The following is a 26304-nucleotide window of genomic DNA, read 5'->3' as shown; positions in this document are numbered from 1 at the left end:
CAAAAAGGAAGGCAACAACCCAGTTGGGTTATGCTTGCCTTGGCTCTGAGTACTTTGGATAAGGAATTACAAGTTCTGTATCTGTCTGCCTTATGCACTGGCAGGCTGGATCTGGAAGAGACCACACATGTATTTCTGCACCTTCTGTATTTGGATGGAAGATATCAAAATCTTCTACTAAAATGCAGCATGCTATGTAGTACTTTAAATTTTGACTGTGACCATAACCGTATTAACTGCACCAGGAATGGTGGTTTTGGAGACACAATTAGTTCCTGCAAAAAAGATTGTGGTGCCAGGAAAATAATACAATTTCTGTAAAGCAGCTGTTGGAATTCTTAAGGATTAGTGATTCTGTTTCCATGGAAGTAAATTACCGAAATATATATTGGCAGAATATTTTCTAAATAGAATATTTAGAAAATGTCCAGAAAAAAAAAATCTGTTGTTTATAAGCGATGTTGAAGAATGTGCTGGTTTTACTCAATGTACTGGTGAAGGAACACCATGCCCTTCTCAAAATAACCCCCGGTCAAGTTATGTGCTGTAGGAATAATTTTTTTTTAATATAGATGCTTGGCAATGGAAGCTTTAGCTTGCCCACCACACCTTTCCAAAAATGTCCTGTTATTTTTATGAATTAAGGCACCCAATTTCTTATTCACAATAATTCTCTCTTTTATCTTCTTCTCTAAATGGCTTTCTGTGAATTCTTTTTTCACTGGTTAAATCACAGTGACAGCAGTGATGCACATTATTTTTCTGCTTGCTGAGATACTGTAGCCTGTATAAATCTAATCACTTACCTATGTTTCTCAGTATAGTTTTGTTCTACAGGCCTGAGCTCTGCTTTGTCATTAGTAGTGTAAACAGTTAATTAAGAGATTATCATTCTGGTAGTCATGCAATTTCTATTGCATACCATAATTTGTCTGGACAATTTTAAAAAGTGCTATAAATTAGTAATTTCACTCCATTTGCATTGTCTAATTAAATAAGATTAGGACTACAAATGTCACAAGAGTTCTACTTATAAGAAATACTTACATTCTTAATTTTGGAGAGTATAGCTTGATGTGTTACCAAGTCAAATGTCAGAGTCTTAAAATTAAATTGTAAGTTGTAGGCCTGTTTCAGCATCTGGGGAGAATGGGATGGTTCCGCCCTATGCCACTAAAAGGCTTAGCATATTAGTATGCTTGCCACTATCAGCCATTCAGCTGCAGGACAGTGTCATACTGAGGAACAGATGACTTATATCCAACAGGAAAGTGGCAAAGCAAAAGTGACATTAATTCCCTGTCAAATGAAAATGAACTATTATTTTGCAATAAATCATTTAAATTAAAACAATTCCCTAAACATATAATTAACATATAATGATAATAGAAAATAGTTCATGCAGTCCTTTTCTAATTTGGGGTCACTTTTTATTCCATTTTCTGTGACATTTTCTTGACTAAATTGTTGTTGTTTTGGTTATGTATCAGATTTAGTTTTCACCAAAGGCAGTTGTATTGCAACACAACAAAAAACCACAGAAATAAATTTATATTTCATCTGAAACAGAAACTGTTAGACACAAATAGGTCCTTTCCACCCAGTTCAGTATTCCTAGTGAGTTTAAATTTAGCTAATACAAATAGCGAAGTTATTCATACTTGTGCCTTTTCACTTGGATATTAACATGTCAAGATTAAATCGGGGAGGATCTAACTCATCCATATGTTGTGAAAGCAAGACTTTTTCATACAAAAGGCTATATGATCGTTACTTTTTCTCTTCCTGCTTTTCAGTGAAACAGTTAAGCATTTGCTAGATTAATTGGCTTGTGAAATTACCTCATTTTGGTCCTTTTCTAATTTTATCTACATATTTATTATTCCTTTCCTTACCTTTCTTCCCACATTTGTTCTGACCTCTAAGCCTTACATTAGCAATGACCTTTCTTTGAGTCATTTTTTTCAAAAAAAATTCATTTTGGGGAGATTATCTCATTCCATGAAGAAAGCAGAAACAAGTTTAAATGAGAGAGACTTCATCAAAGAGACTTGTAATCCCTGTTGTGTCTGTGTATTCTTCTTGTCAATTTGGAAAGTGTCATAAAAAACCCCTTCTTTGAGACTACTTTTCTCATATATTTTCCATTTTATACCGCTGAAGTGCAGTGGAAAGACAGACAGAAATAATACTGTAATTTAAATTACACCCCCCCCCCCTTCATAAACAACAGGCTAAATACTACTGTAGCTCTCATATTTCTTTCTTCGTACTTTATTTGCCATGTGAGACTTCAGAGACCCTTCCTCTTTCTCATTTTCTATTTTCCTTGCAAGAAAGTGAAGGGTAGTAATATTACAAGAGGGTAATAAATTCCCTGTACACATGTACATGTCAGTGGTCACAGAAATTGTGACTAAAATGACAGATACAATAAGTATTCTTCAGAGTCTTTTGTTAGTTTAGATTTAGGTCACAAAGTGTATTTCCCAGGCTGTCATTCTAAGATGAGCCAGTCTGACAACATAAATGTTGTTTTAGCTTTTCCAGAGCATTGTCTTTGTAGCAGCATTGAATTAAGAGTTTTCAGAACTTCTGCAGTGTTCCGAACAATCCACATTAGGTCATAAAGATTAATTTTTAAACACTACTTTTCCTGCTCAGATCCTCTGCCTGTGTTTCCATATGGTTTCATTTTAATGCCCGTGAATCCATACTTCTATTATTGCTTGCCCCCTTTTACTGGAATTCACTGGAGAAAAGTGCTATTAGGGTTTTCCTTTTTGCAGAAGGTGGTGGTTGTTCTGAAAAGAGAGCACAAGATGAAATAAAAGGGTACGTTTATGAACAAAATGGACATAATGATCAAGGTTTTCTATTGAATCTTTGTGGTCTAGAGAGGATCACTGTCATTCTGAATGAGAACAAATGGTCTCGGAAAAATATTAAGAAATCAGCAACATTTTCTGGAAGCTTAAATTTCCTCTTATGCCTCATGTCTCTTTCTAATTCTGATAAATCTTAGAAATGGAAAAATAATTTATATCTATTCACAAAGATTATTTTTTGTTAGGGTGTGTAACAACTGTATAAGTAACATCTGACAGGTCCAGACAATTTAAAGGGAACTGTTTATCCTCATGTTTAGATATTCGATGTATTGCTAATTTATATTACCTGATTAGAAATGCATATTCAAAAACAAATGCATTTTGAGCATATTTTAACCTAAGATACTTTATAAGATCTCCTCAGGTGTGTTTAAAACCCAGCTCTATTTCTCACATTCATGTAGTGTAGAGTCCTTCATGCATTCAATGGTGATATTCATGGCCCCAAAGAAATTTGGAACATGCTAATATACTTCGCTGAACTGAGGCCTCCAATTCCAATGAACTGAAAAAAACACCTGAAATAACTAGGAAGCAACTGCAAAGAAAGTACAACTTTCAGAAGAAGCTTTAAAAAAAGCTTGTCACATTTTTCTTCTTGGATAAAAAAAAGGCAGAATTTTGCAGTGACTTGAAATACCCTCTTTATTCACAACTTGGGATTTGCACTTCAGAAGCACAACTAGAATCATAAAGTATAGTAAACACAGAGAAGGAATTTTCCCTTTTGTTAGTTTTCTGTCTTTCAGAACACAGACAACAGTGTTGAAACTTGTTTTTACATGTTTCTGAATTTCAGTTTCTGGGGATATTTCTTGAAAAATGTCCAAGTTATGAAGTCCATATACAACATCCACAATTTTTGTAGTTAAATAATGAGGAATGTTCGATTTGCCAGCAGGAAAATTATATATCCAGCAAAACCCCAGAATTTTCAACATTGATATTAAACTTTGTTTAATTGCTACTGATTTGCTACAAAATGAAGAGGAATTTCATGAATGCTTACTTAAGTTATTTTCAACTTTGCCTTGAATAATTATCTTCATGACCTTCTCCATCACCACAGCCTTCAGTTTGAAGGTCTCTCTACAATGGCAAAGCCCATGGTTTCTTTCCTGTATTTATTATGGCTTGACTGTTGTCTCATCAGGTTAAAAGTTTTCCATCACAACTTGGATTTCTGTATTCAGATTCTTGTCTTGAATGCTTAAAGAGTTTTGCAGTAATAGCTTCACAACATGAAGAACTGGAACAAGAAAATAAATTTTAATAGAAAATTGTTGAATGCAGGTTTGTGCTCGTAAGTCACATTTCTAGAAATAGTGGCAAGGTGTTTTGGTCTTTTTAACCAAGAATATATAGGGACTGAAAGGGATCTTCTGGCTCATCCAGTCTCCTCCTATTTCAGGCAACCATATCATATAACCTTTTTAATAAGTTGATAAAGTTCCATCTTAAGATGATTTGGGCTAATTTTGCCCCATTGCTCCTTCTGGAAGACTGTTCAAGAGCTTCATTGCTCTTTCTGTCCTGTCCTGGGATTGTGTTTGACTCGTAGTATATCCATATGACACAATTATCTTGTATCATTGTGAGTAGTCCCTCAGTGTGGAGTCTCATTCTTTTTTCTGTTGTAACTAACCAATTACCAATGTCATCCAGTTCTTTTCTGGGTGGTATCTGTGGCTTCATCTGTACTGACCATGTATCAACATGTGTATACTTGGATTTTGTCTCAAGATTAAGTTAACAAATATATTCAACAAGATGTTTAAGGAACACTCTGGTCTGATACTTCATTTCAAAGGAATACTTGTGATCATCTCCTTTTTCCTCTTTTGGGCCATTTTTTTAACTGCCTTACCATTCTTCTAGTAATCCCCATCTTGTTCTAACATAACTAAGAATTTCCTTTATGGTGTTGTAACACAATTTTTGCTGATGCTGAGGTCGATGATCTCTAATTGCATTTCCTTTGTCTGAAAATATGTTATCTGATCAAAGAATGTCAGCATCTGACCACACAATGTCAGTATGACAAAATTTATGTCTGGCATTTTACTCATCTCTTGTTGGCTTCCTGTTGTTTTTTTTTTTTTTTACATTTATTCTTGCCTTCTGCTATGAACTTTTGCACATTCCTAGGGTCATTCTAGCAAGCCCATAGCTGCTTGTATCACTTTCCCGGCCCTTCTCAAACGTAGATGCAATGTTATGTATTCTCTGATCAGAGGGTGTAATTATAGATAATAATCTTATCTATAGGGAAGCCTCATGGAACCTGAAGCTTTTTCTGCCAGATCTTTAAGAACCAAGAACTACGAGCTAGAGATTTCCCTGAATGTCATTCACTTCTGCTGTTTGCTATGTCAACCAGCTGAAATGTGTAAGACAGAAACTAAACTTTGCTTACTAATGGGAAAAGGCACCATTGGGATGTCTGCAACTGTAAATATCTGTGGAAGTTTAAATACTTTTATGCAAAAATAAGCTCCAAACTCAAGACTTCCTAGGGAGTGTTTTTATTGGAAGTTGCTTCTAGCCTAGTCAAATTTTATTTTTGTTTTTGTGTTATTCATTCCCTTTTTGACAACTCACCAAGTCATGCTTTTTCCTGACATAAGTCATCCTGTTTATAGCAAAAGTAGGTGGAGAGGAGTCAGTAAAAAGAAATCACAAAAGGTCCTTTATTTCCATATCATTCTACCTAGATATTTGGAGGAAGATTGTATTTCTTTGTAGTATCCTAGGCACCTGATGTCCCTATCACCAGTTCCTGACAATAGGTTTCCAGAATTAGACTACAATTACCATGTAGCCTGTCCAAAGATGACTTGAAGGCCTCTTGCAGACTTAATGACTTCTGTTTTCCAGAAGATAAAACCCCATAGCTTTATGGATTTTGATTGCAAACTACTACAAAAAAAGATCCCTGGTAATTTGCAGGATGGTTGTACTAATCTTTCAGAACTTCCATCTTTTTATTCTGATTTTTTAATATAGAGAAAAAATACCCAGTTTTTTTAAAATATGGGTGACATTTTATTTTATTTAAAGAGCATAATTTCTAGGGATGGATGTGACTTCCCTGGTAAAGGACTTCTTGACTGTACCTTTTAAGGGTGTACAAGCAGTCTAGATACTTGATGGAAGTAGAGTTGATGTCAAAATGGCAACTGGCTCACAAATCCTCATGTCAATAAAAAAATAGAACAGTCTTTTCTTCCTCCATGCATGGACCAAGTAAGTTAGATCAAGACTTTATTTTCAGATGATAACAAGATAATTTTATGACAGATGTCTTTAGCTGCAATTAGGTCTGCTGGATTAATTAGTGAATCTTAGCAAATCACGTTTCTAAAATTAGCCTCAGAATTGCAACAGTCACTATTTTGTAGTTTTCTTGTGCATTTCTCACTGCTTACATTTATGTTGCTAGAGCCTGGATTTCACTTTTACCAAGTGTGATTGCCCATACCCTTTGCAGTGCAAATCTAAGCTAAAATCATCAAAGTGCTGGTGGCTGTCTGAGACCCTCAAACAAGTTCTACCCAAGACAGAAAGTTCTTCCAATGGAAAAATTAGAGAACAGCTCATCTTATTGCAAGGGGGAAAAAAAGTGAATCTTCCAAAGAACACCAAACTTTACACACACAAAGCGAGTACAGCTGTCATGAGTCAGGAGTAATACTGCACTGAGCTCCTGGTCTGACCTGGATGCTCAAATAGGGTGCAGATTTCTCCAGCTGGCATTGCAGTGAAGTCTCGGAAGCTGTAGTTGCATTGCTTTCTTTTTTGCTTGTTCCCGCCCGCCCTGGCAGTGGATCAACTAGTACGTGCTAACTAAGTCTGTAAAATCCTAATGGAGACAAGGCAGTTATCTTACTGTTCTGAAGTAAGACGGTAATAGCGTTGACTCTGCTTAGTTACTTCTGGAAAACTAGAGTGCTTTCTCTGCACTAGGATGCTACAAGCAGGTAGCTTTTAATTACCTGCTGTAAAATCAGCTTTCTGGAATAAAAACAAAGGCATATAAGGATCTGTGATTTAACTCCTCTTACTTGCTTGCTAAGACTAGTAGTCTGGCTATTTTAATATGATTTATTGTTGTGCATTCTTCCTTTTTTTCTGTCTTTTACTGATGTATTTTGGTATTTGCTTTAACCTTGTAAAAATTTCTGTGATCCTTTCTAAAACAGAGCTTCATGATTTATTTTTGTTTAGCAGGTCAGATAACTTGTTCTCATACAAACAAATCAGTGACATACAAGAAAGGAAATGTGAATTACCTGCCCACATCCCATGGTTTAGATAGCATCTCAGACTGAGCTATGCACCTGGGATATTCCTAGTGATATCAGGAACCCACGAGGTGTGTCCAATAGTGCTTCATTCCTTCTCATTCCTTGCTTCAGTCTGCCTAGCTATATTTGTGGAGAAGGCAGCTCTTTAATTTAAGCATGAAAGAAACTATTCTAAGCAATTATTTACTGAGAATGTCTCAGCTCTTGAAGTAACATGTTGATTCCAGGTACCATTGAGACTGTATTATGTAGTTCATTACTCAGACTATCAAGACAGAATTGCCTAATAAGAGAAGCATAAGACAAGATGATTTGCATAGCTCAGTTGAACTTCACAGTTTGCATTTCTGAGCAGGAGAAAACGCCAAGATTCCATAAGGCAACTACTTATTCCAAATCTGGCATTTTTCCTATTCAGAAACACAGATTGTGAAGTTCACTCAAGTTACTCAAATCAATCAATTTTTTTTCCCCAAGTATTTTAATAACAAGCACATTTTCAGTTATTAGTGTTTTACTTGTACACTATTTGCATATTAAGATATTAATTGAGTATATTCACTTACCTGCTGTCTCTTTTTCCTGATTCTCCAAGAAAAATCTCTGCAGTACATTTAAAGGAGTAAGGAACACAGGCAGGTTGATACATGTGTGCTTTTGCTACAGAATTAAGATGAGTATCATGCACAGCTCATTTGTGGCTTTGTCTTATGTCATTCCATCACTTGCAAGTTATACAAGCAATTCCTAGACCACATAAATAAGGGGTTTCACACATACAGCGTGAAGGCTGTGTCTGTATTAGTGAATAAAATGTACTAAGGGCTGTTCTTTGGTCCTGAAGCTAAGTGGGATGGCAAGCCCTGTGTCCATATGGCTAGCTCTTTTGCCCTTCTGATTTATTAACTGTATACTTATTGGGGATGATCCTTGGCCTGTACAAATCCCTGAAATACAACTTTAAATTGTGGGAGAGGAGTAGTTGGCCTGAGCTAAAACTATGCCAGGAACCTTGATAACAATTTTGTGCTACACTCACACACCTGTGCTGTGGCCTTGGTGAGCTTTTCAGTGCAGTGTTATCAGAAGATTTTGTTGTATCCCTGCCTGCCTTATGATACTGTTCAGGGTCGCCTTCTAGCTCAGTAGCCTAAGCCCCAGAGCAGCTCTCTGTACCGAACCCAGTGGCTTAGGGCTACTTGCCTTCAAAGAAGGGGTGGAAGGGCAAAAAACTCCATCTCCCTCCTCAGCCTAGGTTTATTTATGGGCAGCAGTGCTGCTCTGTAACTTGGGGAGAGGGGAGAAAGAGTCCGTGTAATGGTTGGTCTGTCTAACCTCCCCCATGAAAATAAGCAACACTTGTTACACTCCCTCTACTCTGTTGAGCCACCGTCCCCTCCATGGAGGGTTTAAACAAAAATACCATCTATGATCTGCAGTTTCTCTGAAACCCGAGGAAGCTTTGAGGATTCTGTGCACATAACAGTGCAGCCAATCTGCACAACACAGACAGCACATCAAGTGATTGTAATGACATTTATTTGGTTTGAATATCCAAATAGCATGTGCAAGCATTTTTCCATGAGTTGTTGAAAAATTGACCTAAATATTTTGCTTTTCATTAGAAAAGATGAGGATTTCACAATGACAGACATATTCAACGCTTACTGTTCTGTGGATCAGATATGTCAAAATATTATGGGTTTTTTTCTTTATTAGCATCTTCAGAACAAAGAGTGACAGCATAGGTTCTGGGCTTGATACATGCTGTTGAATATTTTACAAGACTATAATAAAAGCTTATTTGATATGTTCTTGTATGATTTGCTACTGTAGTGAAAAAACCTAGCTATTAAAACTTTATAAGCAGCTGTGGCTACTTGCTCCTGTGAAAAAGCAAATTGCAAATGTCAGCTTGGTTTCTGTGGTTCTTCAGAAAATAGTGTATTCAAGTCTAGGTTATACTTAATAGTTTTACTGACATGATTATGTTTGCTAGCAGTGCAATTTTTTTCATCATCCTAATTGTGCTTCACACTGCCGTACCACAGGTGTAGGTATTCTGGCACTCTTGCTGAACATGTGACTCTTTCTTCACTGACCAGAAGGAGGATATACCTTTAAAACATGTTTAAGCTAGAATTACCATTTCTAGATGAGGGATATGATTGCCCTATGTGGGGCTAATAAAAAGAGATGTTCTTAAGTGCAGACAAGGCTTCAGTTTCATAGACACAAACCAGCTCTGAATAAATGAAGTCCTCCCTGCTTGGCAGTCAGCCGTGCTGACTCTTATGACTTTATGATGTTTTTCAATATTTGTTTTTGTTTTGTTTCTTAAAATCCTCAAGTTCTTGTAGAACATGAATGCATAAAAGTTTGTGCTTCATATTAGACTATATTTCTAGCATTCATAGTTGTGGAGAAAAAGCTTGAAAATGCTCTTAAAAGCCCCACTTCTAATACAGCAAATAGAAGGATCTGAAATGTGCAGTATTTAAAAATATTGCAAGTTTTAAATAAAATTCCCTCTTTCTGTGACCTCCCCTCTTCATAGTTTTGATAATAATGACTTGTATAAATTTTATTTGCCTGAGTTGATTTGAAATGTGTTGAATCTCATGTACCGAAATGTTCAGGAAAAAATGCATAAGATGTACTTTTTAATAGGATTGCATACATTAGAAAAGTACGTTTTTTCAGATTCAGGGGCTTTTGCTCAAAATCGTGGCTGTTTTCTTTTTGGAAACATATTACAGTAGGTACACTTATCTTTTTTAGATGTGCTTTATGAACTAAAAATTAGAAGTTGAGCTCTGTGCAGAGTACTGGTTATTAGCATTCCAAAATGAATAGATTTGGAACAAATTTCACAAGCACAAGATATCCCATGATTTTCTTAAAATAAACAGTGCCCATGAGCCTCCTCAGACATAGTATCAAGAAGGAGCATTCTGCCTGTATGTGACTGTACACATCTGTTAATTCAGAGATCTAAATGTGAAATCCAGCACTCAGGGACACCAGGTGGATATCTGATACTCTCTGGGGAATTTGGGCTTCATAAACCATTGTATGGATTATTCACAGCCATGCATTTTTCCCCTGCTTGTGACAGAAAAAATATGGGTGAAATATCTGCATCAATAATTAATCCTGGTATAAATCAATACAAGTTACTAATAAATGAGTAACAGAGATATGTTGCTGCCAAAAATCAGCTGTTAATGCCTCTTCACTTACTGAAATGGCATGCTGCATATCACAAATGTTCTATTACTAGCTACAAAATATTTGGGTGTAAGTCAGGAATATTCTCCAGCTCTACGGTGAAAGCTGCAGTCATAGCACAGTATAATTTGAGATTGGAATTAATGTGCGTAGAGCGTGAGAAATAAAGAGATACAACTCTTTATGTCTACTTTTCATGACTATTCAGAAGTACTTACATGATTTAGGAGCCTAAGGGCTCATTTAACTTGTCCACACATAGGAATCTTGTTCCATTTAAAACTCATTAGGGTATCACAAGCTTCCTCGTGGGGCTGTCAGATATGACACAGGAGCTATGGAAGGACTGTCTCCTTTGGGAACAGCTGCTGGAGACCAACAAGGATACCTTAGGGTGCCTGAAGTGGCACTAGATAAGTGTGTACTGGCAACTGAACCTTAAACCTTCAAAGTCCAAGGTGAATTCAAGCTTAGGATCTGTTCTTGAAGAAGGTATCTGTGCCACCTCTGAAGAATGGAGTAAGACTTAGTCTTTTCTTCAGAATGGCAATCCCTTTCTATTCAGTATGCTTGCTCAACATACTGACTCCTTCCTTAACCAAACATACTTGCTCCTTTCCCCCAGATCATGCAGGTGGTGAGAGACAACCCCCACCTCCCCTGGTAACCCATAACCTTGGCTCCATCCCACGATGATGCCCTGGTGGTAAGATCACCCTCCTGAAAAATGGCAGAGGTGGGTATGATTTCTTCAGGCCAAGGATTGTCAGGGAAGTGATCTAATCAGAAGACTGCAGCTACCAATGTATATTTTAAAGAAAACGGTGAATATGTCTTCGCTACATGATGGGCCTGATCTTTTCAAGATGTAGTACTCACAATTCTGAATTTAATTCTCAAATCTTTTTTTATGTACCTGAAACCTTTACTTGAGTCTGGCAGTAAATCAGTCAGAAATGAGACTTAAGCCTCTGAGAAATATAGGCACTGTTAAAAACTTTATCCCTCAGCAGTGATTAAACTCACCATCCACGTAGGGGTCTCACCTAGTAGCACAACATCAGTGCTTCCCAAAGTTTTCCCTTAGCAACCCTACTTCCAGGGTCACAACCCCACTTTCATTTTCACTTCCAGGCTTGCAGGCCCCAAGTGGGGTCGTGACCCTAACTTGGGAACTGCTCTATAACACATTGAAAAAATTAACATACCAGCCAGTAAATACATCAGCAAAACAAACCCATCCAGTCTACCCAGGACCCTGTGCAGTCTGCCATCCCTAGAGGCCTTACCTATTAAACATGGGTTTTCAAAACCATGCATCTACTTGCAGGGTCACATACTGCTTTGGGTATGTGTTACCATTGTCTTGTAGTCTTCCTTTGTGCTATTTAGCTAAGTTTAGTGTTGACAAATATGTGCTAACACTTCTGAAAATATGACCCTCTTTTTCTTGGTTATTCATATGTTGGAGGTGCTGCTTAGATTTATTATTTGCACATAATAGAGTTCACAGTTATTGTGTGTCAGAAACAAGATCTGGAGAGTCTGCTGTTCCCACAGCTGGAGCAACACATACACATCTGCTAAAACTGCAGTGTAAATTGTATTGTCCTTGGCAATTAATCACTTACATTGCATTCTATCAACTCTCCTCCTCCTTAACTCCTACTGTCTTTACCCTCTTCTCCCTTCTTCTTCCTCTGCTGTCCTCTGTTCTCGTTTTCTTCTGTGTCTCCCACTTCATTTTTTAACATCTCCTCCAGAAATGCCATGTTTGGATGTGGAGATGCTGCTGCAGAAGTTCCTACTTCTCTTGCAGAAAGTTCTACCACTAGATCTCAAAGAGCTTTGCACAGGTTGTGAAAGCACACAGGTTATGAAATCTTAATATCTTCATTTTACAGTGGGGAGATTATAACACTGTTCTAGCAAAGTCTGTTACTCAGAGCCACAAAAAAGTCAGTGGCAGAGAAAAAGATGAATCTCGCATTTCATGTGTCCCATGGTGGACTTCAAGCAACATGATTAGTTCGCACAAGATATACCAGTAGATGGCACTTCAGCGTTCATAGCTTTGCTTATGCATCTGAGGGGCTGATAAAAATGGACTTCTTGTGTGTAGTTCTTCACACGACTTTTAGCATAAGTCTATTTCTCTTTGGTCTTGTGCTGTTTTCCTGGGATCTTTACTCTGCCCTTCTCTTTTTTCATTTTCCTTGCTGTGACTCTTTTCTGTTTGTTCTCCATTTCTCCCATTTTCCCATATGCTGTGTCTCGTTTTGAAAAGAAAGAAGAAAAAAAAAAAAAAAAAAAGAAAAAAAAGAAAAAAGAAAAAGAAAAAGAAATCTTATAAAGTGGAAATCCCCCACTGATTTTTTCAGAAGAGAGTTATCTAGATCCTGACTGATTCATTACTGAGGACAACTGTGGTGGTGGTAAGCAGGAGCAGTAAGATTTACTCCCAAATGTTCTTAAGGTCCCAAGTATGTATCTGAATGTGCGGCTCCAAAAGTGCACTGCAATGACCCACCTGCATGTACAGACGAAGGGTATTAATACCAAGAACAGACCATACTAAGCCTCATCATGTATTTTTTGCAGTGTGAGCTAAACAGCTACTCATTAACTTGCAGCGTATCTGTGAAACACATCCAAACAAAGACACTGTATGTCCTCAAGTCTGTATGTTACACTGCCTTTACTGTACACAGGCTGCAGCTAAACACTTCAGGTTCTGGCCTTTCTTCCAGATAGGAATTGAGGGTTTTGATCAGGCTTCTGCTGTGGGCCCTGACTGGATTTCTCCCCGTCACCGCATGTGGTGCTGCTTGCTAGGTTGCTGACAGTGGCAAGTGCCTTTCAATTAAGGCTGGAGTTCCATCAGAGACCATAAGTGGAGAATGCCGGGGAGATTAATAAACGAATTGTCACAGCTTCCAGGCATGCTGGGTTGGGAAGTGCAACTCCCGAGTTTGTGGCCTGTGTAAATTTGGAGCTCCGGGTCTGTATCCTTACAGAGATAGACTCAGTCCCTTTTTTCTTTCTCATAAAATGAATGAAAATTAATTTCTCTAAAGTTGAAGTCCAAATGTGGAAATACTAAATATTTGTATATCTTTTATGCCAAGCATTTTAGGCTTTTTGTAGTTTTGGTGGAGTCACCATTTGAAACAAGGATTTGAATTGCTCTGCCTAAACCATCTGTATGTGGGAAAAGATTATGGGAAACATCCCTGCAGGGCTCTTTTTAGTTGCTCCAGTGGGCATTATCCATTATTTTTCCAAGTGTCTCGCCTTGGGGTTTTTTTTTGCTTTCCTTGCTCCCTTGACCAATCTAGCTGGTACTAGTTATTGTCTCTTTGCGAATTACTGTCAGTCCTAAAAAAAAAAAAATTGCAAATCTGAACAATACCATAGTTTTAAACTGCATTTTAACTGCTTCACTCTTTCATCTTATTTATTTTCACTTAAAAATACAGACAGAAACTTCTGTGCATTTGCTTGCATTTTCTCCACTACGCATTCTACTCATCACAGAACGAATATTCTAATGAGTAGATACTGCATTCCTTGAACAGCAATAAGTTTCACTAAAATCAATGGGAAAATAGCATTTACGGGAAATTTTAAGATCACTTAAGGATCGTGTAAGGGAAAGGCGTATTAAAGAAGGAACATTCTATATTCCTGCTGACAATTGCATACAACAGCTGTGGTGATACAGTTGTTCCTTGAATGTTTCTTGAGGGAATTGTTTCTTTTTAACTGGACATTCCTTTCTGATTTTGGAGTCTGTAAGACTTGAAACTGGGTGGACATACCTCTTCATAGGATCATAGGATAATTCAGCTTGGAAGGGATGTCAGGAGATCCTCTGCTAGATTGTCCTCTTGGGGGAAAAAGGTTTCCCTTATACCCAGTGTGAACTTCTCTTGTTTCAGCTTATGCCTGTTGTCACTTGTCCTGCTACCATGCACTGCTACAAAGAGCCTGTTTCTGTCTACACAATGACCTGCTCATAGGTGGGAAAGGCTGCTCTGAGGTGCCTCCAAAGCCTTCCTTTCTCCAGGCAGAAGCAGCTCTGTCCCTCAAGGTCCCCTTGCAGCGCAGGTTCTCCAACCCCTGAGCCTCTGCTGGGCTCGCTTGTCATCAGTGCCGCCTGTCTACATTGTCCAAGGATGTGCATAACTACCTATCTGGCTTATCTACATTTCTTGCCCTGTGACTTCTTTTACCAATGCTTCTAATTCAGAAATCGAATGGTAGCACTTTTTAGTATCGTCTAAGTGTTTCTAACAATGGCTGCCCACCAACATCATCCTTGTAGTTCCAGGTGCCTCTTAAAATATGAAGTGATTAAAACTTAAACTGAAGAGTACATGACATGAAGCTCAGCAGACGACCAATAGGGACACTGTTATCTGAATAAGAGCATTCCAAATTGCTAAGGGATCTTGGGAAATACATGAAAACTGTTCTTCTTATGTAAAACTGTATTTTTGCATATAACCATGCTGTGCAGGGTAAGTGATTTTTTAAAAAAATGCTGCTTTTTCTGTGAACTTCTAACATGCTATGAAAAATAGTTCCAACATTCATTTTTAAATACTTTAAAAGTCTTTAAGACTAGGTGACTGAAATTTAGTTCTTGAATATGAGTGCTGTGGTTTCATTTTGAGGAGTTCCGAATATCTGTAGACCTCACTGAAGCACTAGGAGGTTCAGATGCTATTACTCAGTAGCACTAGTGGAAATTCAGGGGCCTTTACACATTCAAATCTACACCAGACCACCTTGGTAAACTCATTATCCTGTAGCATCTGGTAGGTCTGATTAGCTGTTATCAAAGTCCAGAGTTCCTTCTCAGTCTTCTGACACATTAGTGCTCTTCAATCCCATGGTGAAGTTGAACAAATCCATTCAAAGATTAAGAGATCAGTGGAACATACCTGTAAATTACAGGGAAATGAGCCAAATGTGCGGTTTTAACTCCAAATCAGTGTGTGAGCTGAACATTATGGCTTGCACCTTGTTTTCCTGTCATATTTCTCCACTGTGTGATAATTTCATTGGCCACATCATTTAGAAGTAATGAATGAATGTGAATTATACAGATGATCCCACATGACTATCAGCAAAATCCAGCCACTAAGGTCCACTACGTATTTATGTCTATGAGAAAAAAAAAAAAAAAAAAATTAAAGAGTTAGCTTGTGTGTACTATCTTTCATATACTTCCTGCGAAATTCATGCTGCCATAATGGGTCAGGCAGGCCTTGGAATTACAGAAATATCAAACAAAAATGTAATTGCCTTATCTTCAGGGAGTTGTGAATACAAAATCTGATACTTTGTGAACGGTTTGGTCTATGTACAAATGTTATGCTTCACCAGAAAGCATCGAATCCTAGTTCTTCAAAGGGATGAGATACAGATGTTTCTGTGCTGGTGATTCATTGTATAGTAAAATGTCACTGCCTAGAGAACAGCACTGCATACTGAAATTTAATTTCACCTGATTCCCATTTGGAGGGAAAGAAGGAAACATTTTTATGTCATAAAAAAAAGAAACGGCAGCTGTTTGAAATTTGCTGAGAGGCTTGGAATGTATTTTTAGTTGAGGTGTATTAGCCAGCAGAAAGCAAGCAAAGAGGTAGAAGATGCAAAAGAGGTCCATGGTACTGTTCTTAAGTCTATCCTGTGAACACAGCTATCAGGAATGCATTCGAGTGTGATCAAAATTGTGTATACTCGCTTGCACGTATTGTGCCAACAAATACATTTGGGAACCAGGGCTTTAGAGGTAATATTCTTATCTTTCAAATGCCTCAAGCTGGGTCTCTTGGAATTAAGCTGATTTTACTTAAGTGCCAGAATATGGGTTTCTGTTTTCAAACGTACGCGCTCCACTCTGCATTTGTGAATGGAGTTCACAGGCCTGGGATTCAGTACCACAGTATACTCCGTGGTGAGCTAGGTGTTTCAGAAATGTGATTTACAGCAAGGGGAATATGTATGCCAGATGATAGAAAACACTGAAGAGAAAGATATTTCTGAAAATTTATTTCTCTCTGGTTTTAGGAGCTTGTGCAAGATGGTTTCAGAGCTGGAAACCACCTTCTTGTCCTTAGACATCCAGACATCTCTATTGCTTCATTTAAACAACATCCGGGATAGCCTGTGCATTAAGAGAGGAAGCAAAACAAAACCAAACAAAAGCACACCAAAAAAAAAGGACAAGAAGTAGAAAAAATGGATTCAGCACCTTCCTTAGACTGAGGGAATTAAGTTCACATTTCCATGTCCCAGGAAGCTCCCCATGTACAAGCCTAGTAGAGAGGATGAAAAAAGTAAAGCCTCTCCTGTCATAACTATGACTCAGTGTACAAAAAGATGTGAGATTCATAATCTTGACTTAAGCAGAGACTTAAACATGATTTCATAGCTCAAGGATGGAGGCACTTCACTACTGGGGGAAGGAGGAGGGGAGGCAACCTGGATTCTGGCCCCTGCTTCAAGCACTATTTATGTATGTTACTCAATTACAAATGCAAAATGTGTAGGTAGTCCCTGGGGCAAGAACCCAGGACTTCCTCATCAAAAGGAGCACCTATTAGGGTTGCAAATTATCCTCTCTCAGTGAATCTTGCTTCTTCTCCAATACAGAAGTATGGCTTCAGCAGGTATGACAGACAGTTCTCCAGCCTGATCTTCACCTTGAGTTGGTGGCGGATGCACTCTTGGGAGATGTGGGAAAGATCTCCTCAGGAAGAGACTGGCAGTGAACCTGCATCTCCCACGTCATGAACAAGTGCCTTATCTAGAAGTATGCTATTATGTAAAATATTGGCAGTAGTGCTGCCACAACCTCTGGACGTCTCTGGGGCTGTTGTGCTTCATGAGGAGGTTGGTATATGTTAGGCATGCTCAGAAGATGCTTACCTCATCAAGTCTCTCAGGAGATGCCTCACCTGTATATCAGAGGCAGGCCTTGGTGCAAGGTAGGTTTCAAGATTTTCAGCTGTATAGAAATAGCAATAGCAATGGGAAATGCAGTAGCAGAACTTTCAGATAATTTTATCAGAAAAAAACTGATGTAGATTTTTGTGGCCATTTTGCGTACATGTATATGTGTAAATACATCTTCCTGGCATTTTTGTTGCTTTTTTGAATTTAGCCATCAGTGACTTTCTCAGAGTTATTTTGTGAACCAGCAGCAGGACATAAAATTAGAACCCAGAAATCCTGCTCTGTGACAGTGTCTCTGTAAGACATGTAAATATATTTACAATTAAAACCAATCTTTTAATGTTGTTGATTTGTTGGAAATTAAGTAGCTGGCACCTACCTGAATTTGAGAAAAATCTCCTCCGATGCTCTCCACATCTATTAAACGTTTTGTCTCTATGTCATTGACATGTGTTTATTAGTTCCTTGAGAGATTTTCTGAGAGGTTCTTTTTCCTTCCCTCTGTTCTCCCAACCCCTGTTCTCTTTTATTCTGGGTTATATTCCTTCAGGAGACCAAAATCCTGCTCCCTTTGCTCTTCTTATCACGTACTTCCTTCCAAAGAGACTACTTGTCTAAATGAAGCAACAGGAGGATGAAAGGCAGAATTTTTTTACTATTAGTTTGAATACAAGATTATAAATGCATGCTTCTATTTTTTATGTATACATAGATGAATAAATTATATTTGCTTTGGATAATGCTAAACAATCCATAACAAATTAGAGTTTACTCTATACTAAAAAATATACAGACTATAGCAGGAACAGCCTTCAAATATGATTTGTATTTAAACAAAATGGGTAAGTAAGTCAACTTCTGCTCTCAGGCTTCAGTTCAGCAAAGTACCTAAAACACCATTGGATAAGGTGCTTAAGTACATTTTTAAATTTCATGCAGTATGATACAGAAATTTTGGTAAGTGGGGCCTTATCTGGGAGAACAGCATAACCCAAGCAGCATAAAACAGGATTTTGGTCCCTGCTGTACTTGTGGCTGTTACCTTTCCTCAGTTCGCTGGATTAGTATCACCAAAAAGAACTTCTGAATTAACCTTCCTTTTGGGAGAAAATAATTTCCAAGCGATAATGTGCTCCTTGATGGTTTGTTGGTTTTGGGTTTTTTTTTTGGGGGGGGGGTGTCTTCTGTGCTAGTTGTTACACATCTTGAATTTGGGCAAGTAGGCCATGTTTTGCATTTTCTCTTGGTCATCTAAAATAGTGATACAACTGCAACCCCGTAATAAGGATCTGAAGCTTAGCAAAAGTTCAAATGCATATTCAAAACCTCCTAGAAATATGGAAGTTAAAGGTGTCCAAGAAATGACAGACTTTTCATTTAAAGGATGGAGAGAGAAACAAAAATGCTGAAATCTCTTCTCCTCTATCACTGTACTGGGATTTAAAATTAATTAATACCAATGAACTGGAGACATTGCTCCTGTCTGAAAAAAAAGGGTTTCTTGAATCAATGTCAGGTGAAAGCTTTGGCCTGAACCAGTGTGTTTTGCTGCTATGCCACGCACAAGCCTCCATCTCCCTAACCACCAGTATGTCTTCTCTGCACCAGAAGGCCAGAACCCAGAACCATTTACAGCCAAAAACTGAGGACTGCCTCTAGGGAAAATTCCATTTTTTATTTTTTTCACTCATCATTTATTTACAAATACACATTATAACTTTTATATACATTGCACATTTACATGGTAGAAAAGTACAAAACTATATATTTAAATGAATTTATATTTAACTCGCCATGTTTGAAAATATAAAATTGCATCAGAAAAAAAGTATTATGAAAAGCAAGAAACTTGAACTGATAAAGCTTTGATATAACTTTTAGTGACACACTGATTAGAAAAAGAAAACTTTGAAAGTGGTACTGCAAGACCATCTTAAAGGAAACACCTGATAAAACACTTATGCATGTTACAAAAAATAAAACAATAAAAATAAAATAAAACCTTTATTCTTATTACAGTTAGCCCTGTAGCTATTAACAACCTTCATAATCCGATTTCTTTGGGTCCGGAATTCATATAGTACAGTATACACGCTCAGCACACTGAGATCACTTCAGTACATGATGTGATCAGAAGCAGAGAAAAGTGAAGTGGAAGAAGTTTCCTTAAAGATCGCCTCACTGCACCCTGGAAGTATACTTAAGTCAGTTACAACACCTTTTGGTCAGTCAAGATTCCTTGTAAACAAAAACCCTAGGGATCTTTTATGTACAGAACCGGCAAGAAGAAAATCCAATAAATAAACATAACAGAAACCAACATGCAAGTTTGTTAAAGTGGAAAAGAGTTAACATCAGTGAAACAAAGAGATGAGATCATGTGGGTAAGCTCTAAGGAATGGACTTTTATAGTTTACAAGAAAAAAGAAAAGCTTTACTTTACAAGCAAGAGACCTCACAATAAATAACACTGCTCTTCCCGTAACGAATAAATTTCTTCAAAAAACAAGGTGTACAGTCAACCAGACATTTTATGTATAAATTATAAAACATGACACAGTATAAATAAATGTCTACGAGACTCAACTATATGTATACTTTTTTTCTCCCCAAAATAAATAAGCATACACTTATTTACAGTATGGACATTGATTTCGTGCCCAATGGCTGTTCCAATAGTGATGGAGGTTTTACCACTCTAGAATGGAAGATATAGGAAAGGTGTAGTCCTGGTCTTCATCTTCCTCTTCGTCCTCTGGGTCTTCATTAATGGCTAGATGGGGGAATACAGGGGAGCTGTTGTTTAAATAAGGACAACAACAGCGCAGAAGCAGCTCAGTGCATGTTTTCAAAGCCCTCTGAACAGCCATAATACAGCGTTGCATTTTATGCGACTTGTAGTGAGATGCTCTTTGGCATCTGCTGTTATGCAATAAGGTTTTTTATACATAATCTATGAAGTCATAACTGCAGAAAGTTCTGAAGAATCAATGGCTCAGGTTTTATTGGCAGATTCCTGAAATCAAATAAAAAGCGCTCTTGTGTTCTAGGTTTAACTGCTTTGTGTCCTTCATTCAGAGTTAGTAGAGGCAACTGTGCTAAACCAGATGCCCATGTGCTACCATTAAGCTTGTTCTTTTGGACTGAGTTAAGAGTTTATCCAGATGTTAATAAAGCAATCAGCGAAGCACACGAGAGCAGACAAAGTAAGAAAAAATCACTAGAATTACACTCCTAGGGCAACCCCTTTCTAACAGAATGACTTGTCCTCAGAATAGCCCCAAAACCCCAACTTGAAGGCCAACTGGTTGTTGGAGATCTACTGCATTTTATCAGTAACCAAAGTGTGTGCATGATAGATACATACTTATATGGCACCTGTACTGTATCTCGAATCTCTAAATCAAGCTTCTTACATTTAAAGGTTAAGTCTTCATTACCTAGGGATTGCCTTCAGAAGCTTTAAGTGTCTGCAGAGTTAAAAATCTCACTTACAGTTGCAAGATCCGGAGTGCTTTACTTCTAGAAGCACACCCATGGAGCAGGCTGCCTCTTTCATGGCGCACTCGCTTGGGTAAGTCGTGTTATCGCTGGCACAGACTGCCTCGTCTGACTTGCTTTCAGGGCATACCTCATCGCAGAGGGCGCACCGACCTCTGCCAACCTTAAAATCCCACAAGCATTTCTTCCCAGCACTGCACTGAATGTCTTCACAGGATTTGGCTTCTAAAAATATACACAGGATACTAGAGGTAAGTGAAAAGACAGAGAAAAAAGAAAAGCAACAACAAACAACCCCAAACTCCCTTTCCCTTGTGAACTGTGAATAGACAGAGCTCAGATGCAGTAGATGTGATGATACTTGCTGATTTTGCTCAAGCAAGTAGTCCCTTGGACACCATTGCCTGTCTATGTGTGGGGGAGGAAAGACAGCTGTGCCAACAGAGCTTGGCCCTGGGAATACAGAATTACATTTGCCTATTGTACATGACTTTCCTGCTCCATTTGATGTCAGTGGAAATTCAGCTCCCCAAATTAGCAGTAAGCGCAGAATTTGTCAACACATTCAGCATTTCTAAATCAATTATTTTTAAACTAACCTGCACGGAATAGTTGTCTACAAGATTGGAAAGGGAATTCACCTCAACCTATGCCAACTAAAAAAAGCCTGAGACTCCCCCGAATTTCCCCAGCAGTTTTGGGGAGCAGAGGCTGCCCTGAAGGTGCTTCCTCGCAACACGCTTCACTATCAGTCCTTTCTGGAAATCACAATACAAAATGTCAGGATGCACAGAGATTATTTTCCTATCTTCACCCACCAACTGTCTCCAAACTCTGCAATATTTCTAAAGAGGAAAAAGTGATCAGATGTTTCCAATTAAGTTAACGCAAGCTTTGCCAAGACCACTTCAAGACGATTGTTTCCAGGAATCCAGATCCACTGAATTTTGAGACCTTGTTACACCGTAACCATGTCATCATCTATTTAATGGCGGCTATTTCTCCCTTGGATACTAATGTCAGCACCCACAGTGACAGCAAGAGAAGCAGGGTCAGGCCCTCTACTCCCTCATCCCTTCTGCAATCTTTTCTGGGGCAAAGCTCACCCTGGCTCTCATTTTCCCAGTGGGGAGCGCTAACCCAGGCTGCTAGAAGTCTCTCCTCCTCTCCGGTGCTAACTACATCCACCTAATTGCACACATGATGCTCTGAAACAGCTGATCAAGGAAGCTCCACCCCACCCTTGCCCTCCGACCGTGATACCTACTGATGCATTTTCCTTCGTAGGCTAATCCAATGGATCTGCCCAGTAGGCAAGTAGCTTTCCTCAGGTGGCAGGCACTGGCGTAAGTTATGCCGTCATTCCCGCAGAGATACTGTTCAGGGGAGGTAGGCTCTGGGCAAATTCGATTACATGTCACACAGTAGGCGTTATTAGTTTGGTCAACTACACACGTGGAGCTGCCTGGGCATAAAACATCCCTACAGGTCTCTGAAATAAAGATGGAAATGCACAGTGATTAATAGGAGATCCCAGAGCCCCAGCGAGGAGTGACTGGGTGACACAATGAAACAAACGATCAGACAAAAGCCTTCAGCAGCTCTCCTCATTTAAGGGCTGCTGGAGGAAACCTTCCCATCTCAGGGTAGCTGGTGGGACACAAATGCTGCTAGACTGTGGGGAACTCTCAATCCAGTTATGTCCTTGCCTGTTGAGCGTGGTTTAGTTACTGTCTCCCAGCATTTGGAACATCACTGTGGTTCCTGTGGGGAAGTATGTCCAACAGCTACTCCTCCCTACACTCAGACACACACCCTTTGGCATTTGAGGGAGATCGGATTAGATTTGCAAACCTACTTTTGCATTTGCCCTGATACTGGACTTCAAGTTCGGGCTGTTCTTTACATCTGGCTTTGAGAAGGGCACACTCGTTCCTGTAGGTTTTCCCATCTAAGCCACACACGGGGCCCTTCCAAGTGATATTAGAGCAATCCGGAGCACAAACACACCGAGGTTTGTTCTTCTTGTTCATTTTACATTTCTTCCCGGGTCCACAGTCCACGTTCTCGCACGTTTCTGGTGGAAGGAAAGAGGCACCACTTTAGTACTCAGCGTGCAGAACGGACCTGGTGTCAAAACTGCTTAAAGAAAAGAAGACACCATGACCCCAGAGCACAGAGAGAAAACACACACCCCCCCCCCCCGGGGAACACCACTCCACTCGAGGGAAATCCCCCCACCCGCCCCCGCCAGTGCGGGCAGGGGGGGGAGAGGAGGTCGCTCCCCTCCTCCCCGCGATGTGCACGGCGGCCGAGCAGAAATGGGGGTCCCCTCACTGATCCCGGGGCTGCTACGAGGCGCCCCCCAAAGCCCCTGGGAGGACGGAAGCAGGGGGACCGCGCTGCCCCCCCTCCAACTCCCTCCCTGCTCCTCCTCCCCCCCCCAGTCCCTGCCCGCACCGCTCCTCGGCACGGAGCGGCTCGCCAGCACCCCGCTCACCTTTGCACGGGATGCAGTTTGGGGCTCCCCCATTAAAAATCATCCACTTAAACAGCGTGTTGTCGTTGACGTCCTCCTCCGTCCACGAAGTGGTCAGGCGGCCGGTCTTGCAGCACTCCTCCTTGCTGAGGTCGGTTTTGTAGAGGACCTGGCAGCGGCCGTTCCGCGCCTGCCGGAGCCAGCAGTTCCCAGCTGCGGGGGGGGGGGGGGGGGGAAGCGGGGGGAGACACCCAGCCGGATCAGTGGCAGTCACCAGTGACCCAGACACAACACGTGCGCCTTGCGATGACTTTTACTAGACTGTTTACTTTTATTTGTCCCATTTCATAACCCGCAGCTACTCCGGCCCATTTGGGAGAGCGGTTAAAAAAAAAACCACACACACACACAAAAAAAACCCCAAACAAAAAAACCCCCAACAACCCCCCCTAACAATAACAAAAAATCCACAAAAGAACGGCCCACCCCCCAAAAAAACCAAAACACCAAAACCCAGAAAGAAAGAAAAGACCCGATTAAAACAGGACGAGGCAGTTTTCGGAGGTATTTATTCCATATGTAGAGCAGAAGGAGCACTGCCGGCACGTGACAGAGGCTTGAAAAGGATGTGCATTTAAAAGGGAATAAAAAGAAAATCGCGCTTGCAAATTCCTTCCTCCTCCCCCTGCCCTCTCCTCCTCACCGCGGCTGCACGGCAGCATTGTTTTAGTGCCGCACAGTTTCAGTCCCAGCCCATTTTGCAATCTGCACGAATTGAGAACATTTGCTGTTAGCGAAGTCTTTCGAAATCTCCCCATTTTGCTGCTTCTACTAACAAATGTGTTTCCTTCACTAAAATAAGTCTGCAGAGCTCCAAAAAAGTGAGCGGAGCATATAAAATACGAGGGCACATAGAGTAGGAGGTCCCTACAGAGTTTTAAAAATCGATCAAGCTGGAAAAGTTATAGGTGCTACCTCTCCCGCAGGCATTTCAGAGGAAAGTACACTGTCCTTAAACCGGATAGAGTGGGTTTTGTTGGGGGGGGGGGGGGGGGGTTGCCCTTTTTTAACTAGTATCCCTGTTATTTGTGGAGTCAAGCCAAGAACATTAGTCCAAGCAACTCCCCCTTTTTTAGCTGGAGAGTTTTGGTTGGGATGAGTCTCTCGTGAATAACCAATGTGACTTCCCCAGCAACTCAATACCAATTGATTCTGGTGCTAATCCAGCCAGGGCTCGATCCTGCCTCCTTACTCCGATGGGAATGTACCGCAGCGTGGGTTCAGGATCGGCCAGCCGAGATGTCGCTGGGCGCGGGGGAAGCCTCCCTCCTCCTTTCCCCCCACTCCCCCGCTAAAAATCATTGAACAAACAACGCCCTTAAAAAAAAAAAAAAAGAAAAAAAAAAGTTTTGTGTCTTACAGTTGCCTACATTAGATTAATTTATGCTCTAGCTCGGTAGTGGGGGAGAAAAGGGGAAAAAAAAAAAAGGGAAAAAATTATAAAACAAGCAATGGTAAGACATCCAGGTTGTGGTTGTAACACGGTCAAGATAAGGGAAAAAAGCCCCAAAACTAAAAATCAATATTCCCTTGTGTCGAAAGAGGGCTCTTAAGAGTTGTCAATATCAGGTTCGTGTTTGTTTTTTTCTCATGGAAAAAAAAAAAACCCACACACAACCCACAACTTATTTAAGCATACTCTTCGGTGTAGGAGAATTTACAACACTAATATTTATTCACACACACACACACACACAAAAAAGGGTGGTGGTGGTGGAGGAAATCCCAATATTAAAGGAATGTCCGGAAAATGACGACTTATTGGCTTCTAAAAATGTCAGCTGTAATCGTGCGGCTCCCCATCACCACCTCTCGTTCCGTCAGGCAGGCGAGATAAAAATCTGAGCTAAATTACCAACAAACTTTGAGCACTCATTCGGGAGCCGAGACTGGGAAAGTTCCCTCGCGATGCTGCTCTTCATTCATGCTGCATAATAACAATAAATACCAAGAAACATCCTCATCTGTCCTCTTGTGCCTATGCAGAGCAGCGCGAAGATCCGACCAAAAAGGGATCTAAATGACACCTCTGCACCTCGGTACAAAGCAATCCCATATGCCCACAGTTAACTTCTGTCCTGTTGGACCTTGGAGAGAGGCGTTGAACACCGCAAGCAAACTAACCCGTGCCCGAAAGACAGAAAACAGTAGTAATAATAAAGAAACATATCTGCGAATAAACAATCTGGTCTTACCCTGCACTGTGTGATCTTCCATGAAGTGGCACAGAAACATCAGGAGTAAGAGCATGCCCGGGTGGATTCTCTGATTTAACATCCTCAGTAGAGCAGGGAGTGAGAGAGAGACAGAAACAGCGCGAGGGGGAGTAGGGAGAGGGAGCGAGCACTAGCCAGCCTGCTTATGATCGCTCTATTGAATGAACGTCAGGCTCTGAATGCAGTCTCTCTTTAAATCTATACGGGGGTCCTAGCTGTCTGCGGTGGGCGGTCTCCTAATGTGTGTGTGTGTCTGCTCGGGGGTGGGGAGATTTAAAAAGTTCACTGTGAATCAGGTGACATTTTCCACCTTCTGGAAACCCTCTCCAATTATCTGCTCTAGGTGCACGCACGCACGGGCGCGCACCGGCGCGCACCAACCCCTCCCCCCCCCCCCGCCGCCCCCGGGCGCGCACCCGCGCAGCCCCACGCCACAGACGCCGGAGCCCTCGCCGCAAGGAGCGGGAGGCAGCGCGAGCCCCGGCCGCCGCGCCCGCGGAGCCGGCCGCGCCCGCGCAAGCCGGGGGGCGCGCGGCGGGCCGCGCCCGCGCCCGCGCCGCGGGGGCTGGGGACCCCCGGCGGGTCGCGGCCGCCCGAGGGGCGTCCCTTGTGTCCCGTCCGTCCGTCCCGTCCCCCTTCCCCGACGGCGC

At 40.5% G+C, this 26304-nt stretch overlaps 1 protein-coding gene across 2 annotated transcripts; it reads right to left on the bottom strand.

Annotated features, from left to right (window-relative positions):
• Positions 1-19059: 19059 nt before the first annotated feature.
• On the bottom strand, positions 19060-26000 carry FST (follistatin). Of its 2 annotated transcripts, none has more exons than XM_069775825.1 (6): positions 25634-25995; positions 23400-23591; positions 22758-22976; positions 22167-22391; positions 20894-21124; positions 19060-20171 (listed from the first exon to the last, which is right to left on the bottom strand). In XM_069775825.1, the coding sequence occupies exons 1-6, from the start codon at positions 25713-25715 to the stop codon at positions 20089-20091; spliced, it is 1032 nt and encodes a 343-aa protein (XP_069631926.1). In that variant the 5' UTR covers positions 25716-25995; the 3' UTR covers positions 19060-20088. The 2 variants fall into 2 exon arrangements, with proteins under 2 accessions (XP_069631926.1, XP_069631927.1); XM_069775826.1 differs by lacking the exon at positions 19060-20171 and adding an exon at positions 20180-20414 and having other exon boundaries at positions 25634-26000.
• Positions 26001-26304: the final 304 nt, after the last annotated feature.

The sequence above is a fragment of the Haliaeetus albicilla genome, chromosome Z (genome assembly GCF_947461875.1).
Source record: "Haliaeetus albicilla chromosome Z, bHalAlb1.1, whole genome shotgun sequence".
Classification (NCBI taxonomy): Eukaryota; Metazoa; Chordata; class Aves; order Accipitriformes; family Accipitridae; genus Haliaeetus; species Haliaeetus albicilla.
The sequence above is the reverse complement of the archived record's forward strand: the minus strand, read 5'-3'. Positions and strand labels throughout refer to the sequence as shown.

What these genes read in the sequence shown, in the direction of transcription:
- FST (XM_069775825.1), bottom strand. Translation starts at nt 25,715, where the DNA reads ATGTTAAATCAGAGAATCCACCCGGGCATGCTCTTACTCCTGATGTTT. An exon ending in CTACGAAGGAAAATGCATCA is followed by an intron (nt 21,125 to 22,166) that starts GTAGGTATCACG and finishes GTATATTTTTAG; the next exon opens with AAGCCAAATCCTGTGAAGAC. An exon ending in GCACTCCGGATCTTGCAACT is followed by an intron (nt 20,172 to 20,893) that starts GTAAGTGAGATT and finishes TCCCCCATCTAG; the next exon opens with CCATTAATGAAGACCCAGAG.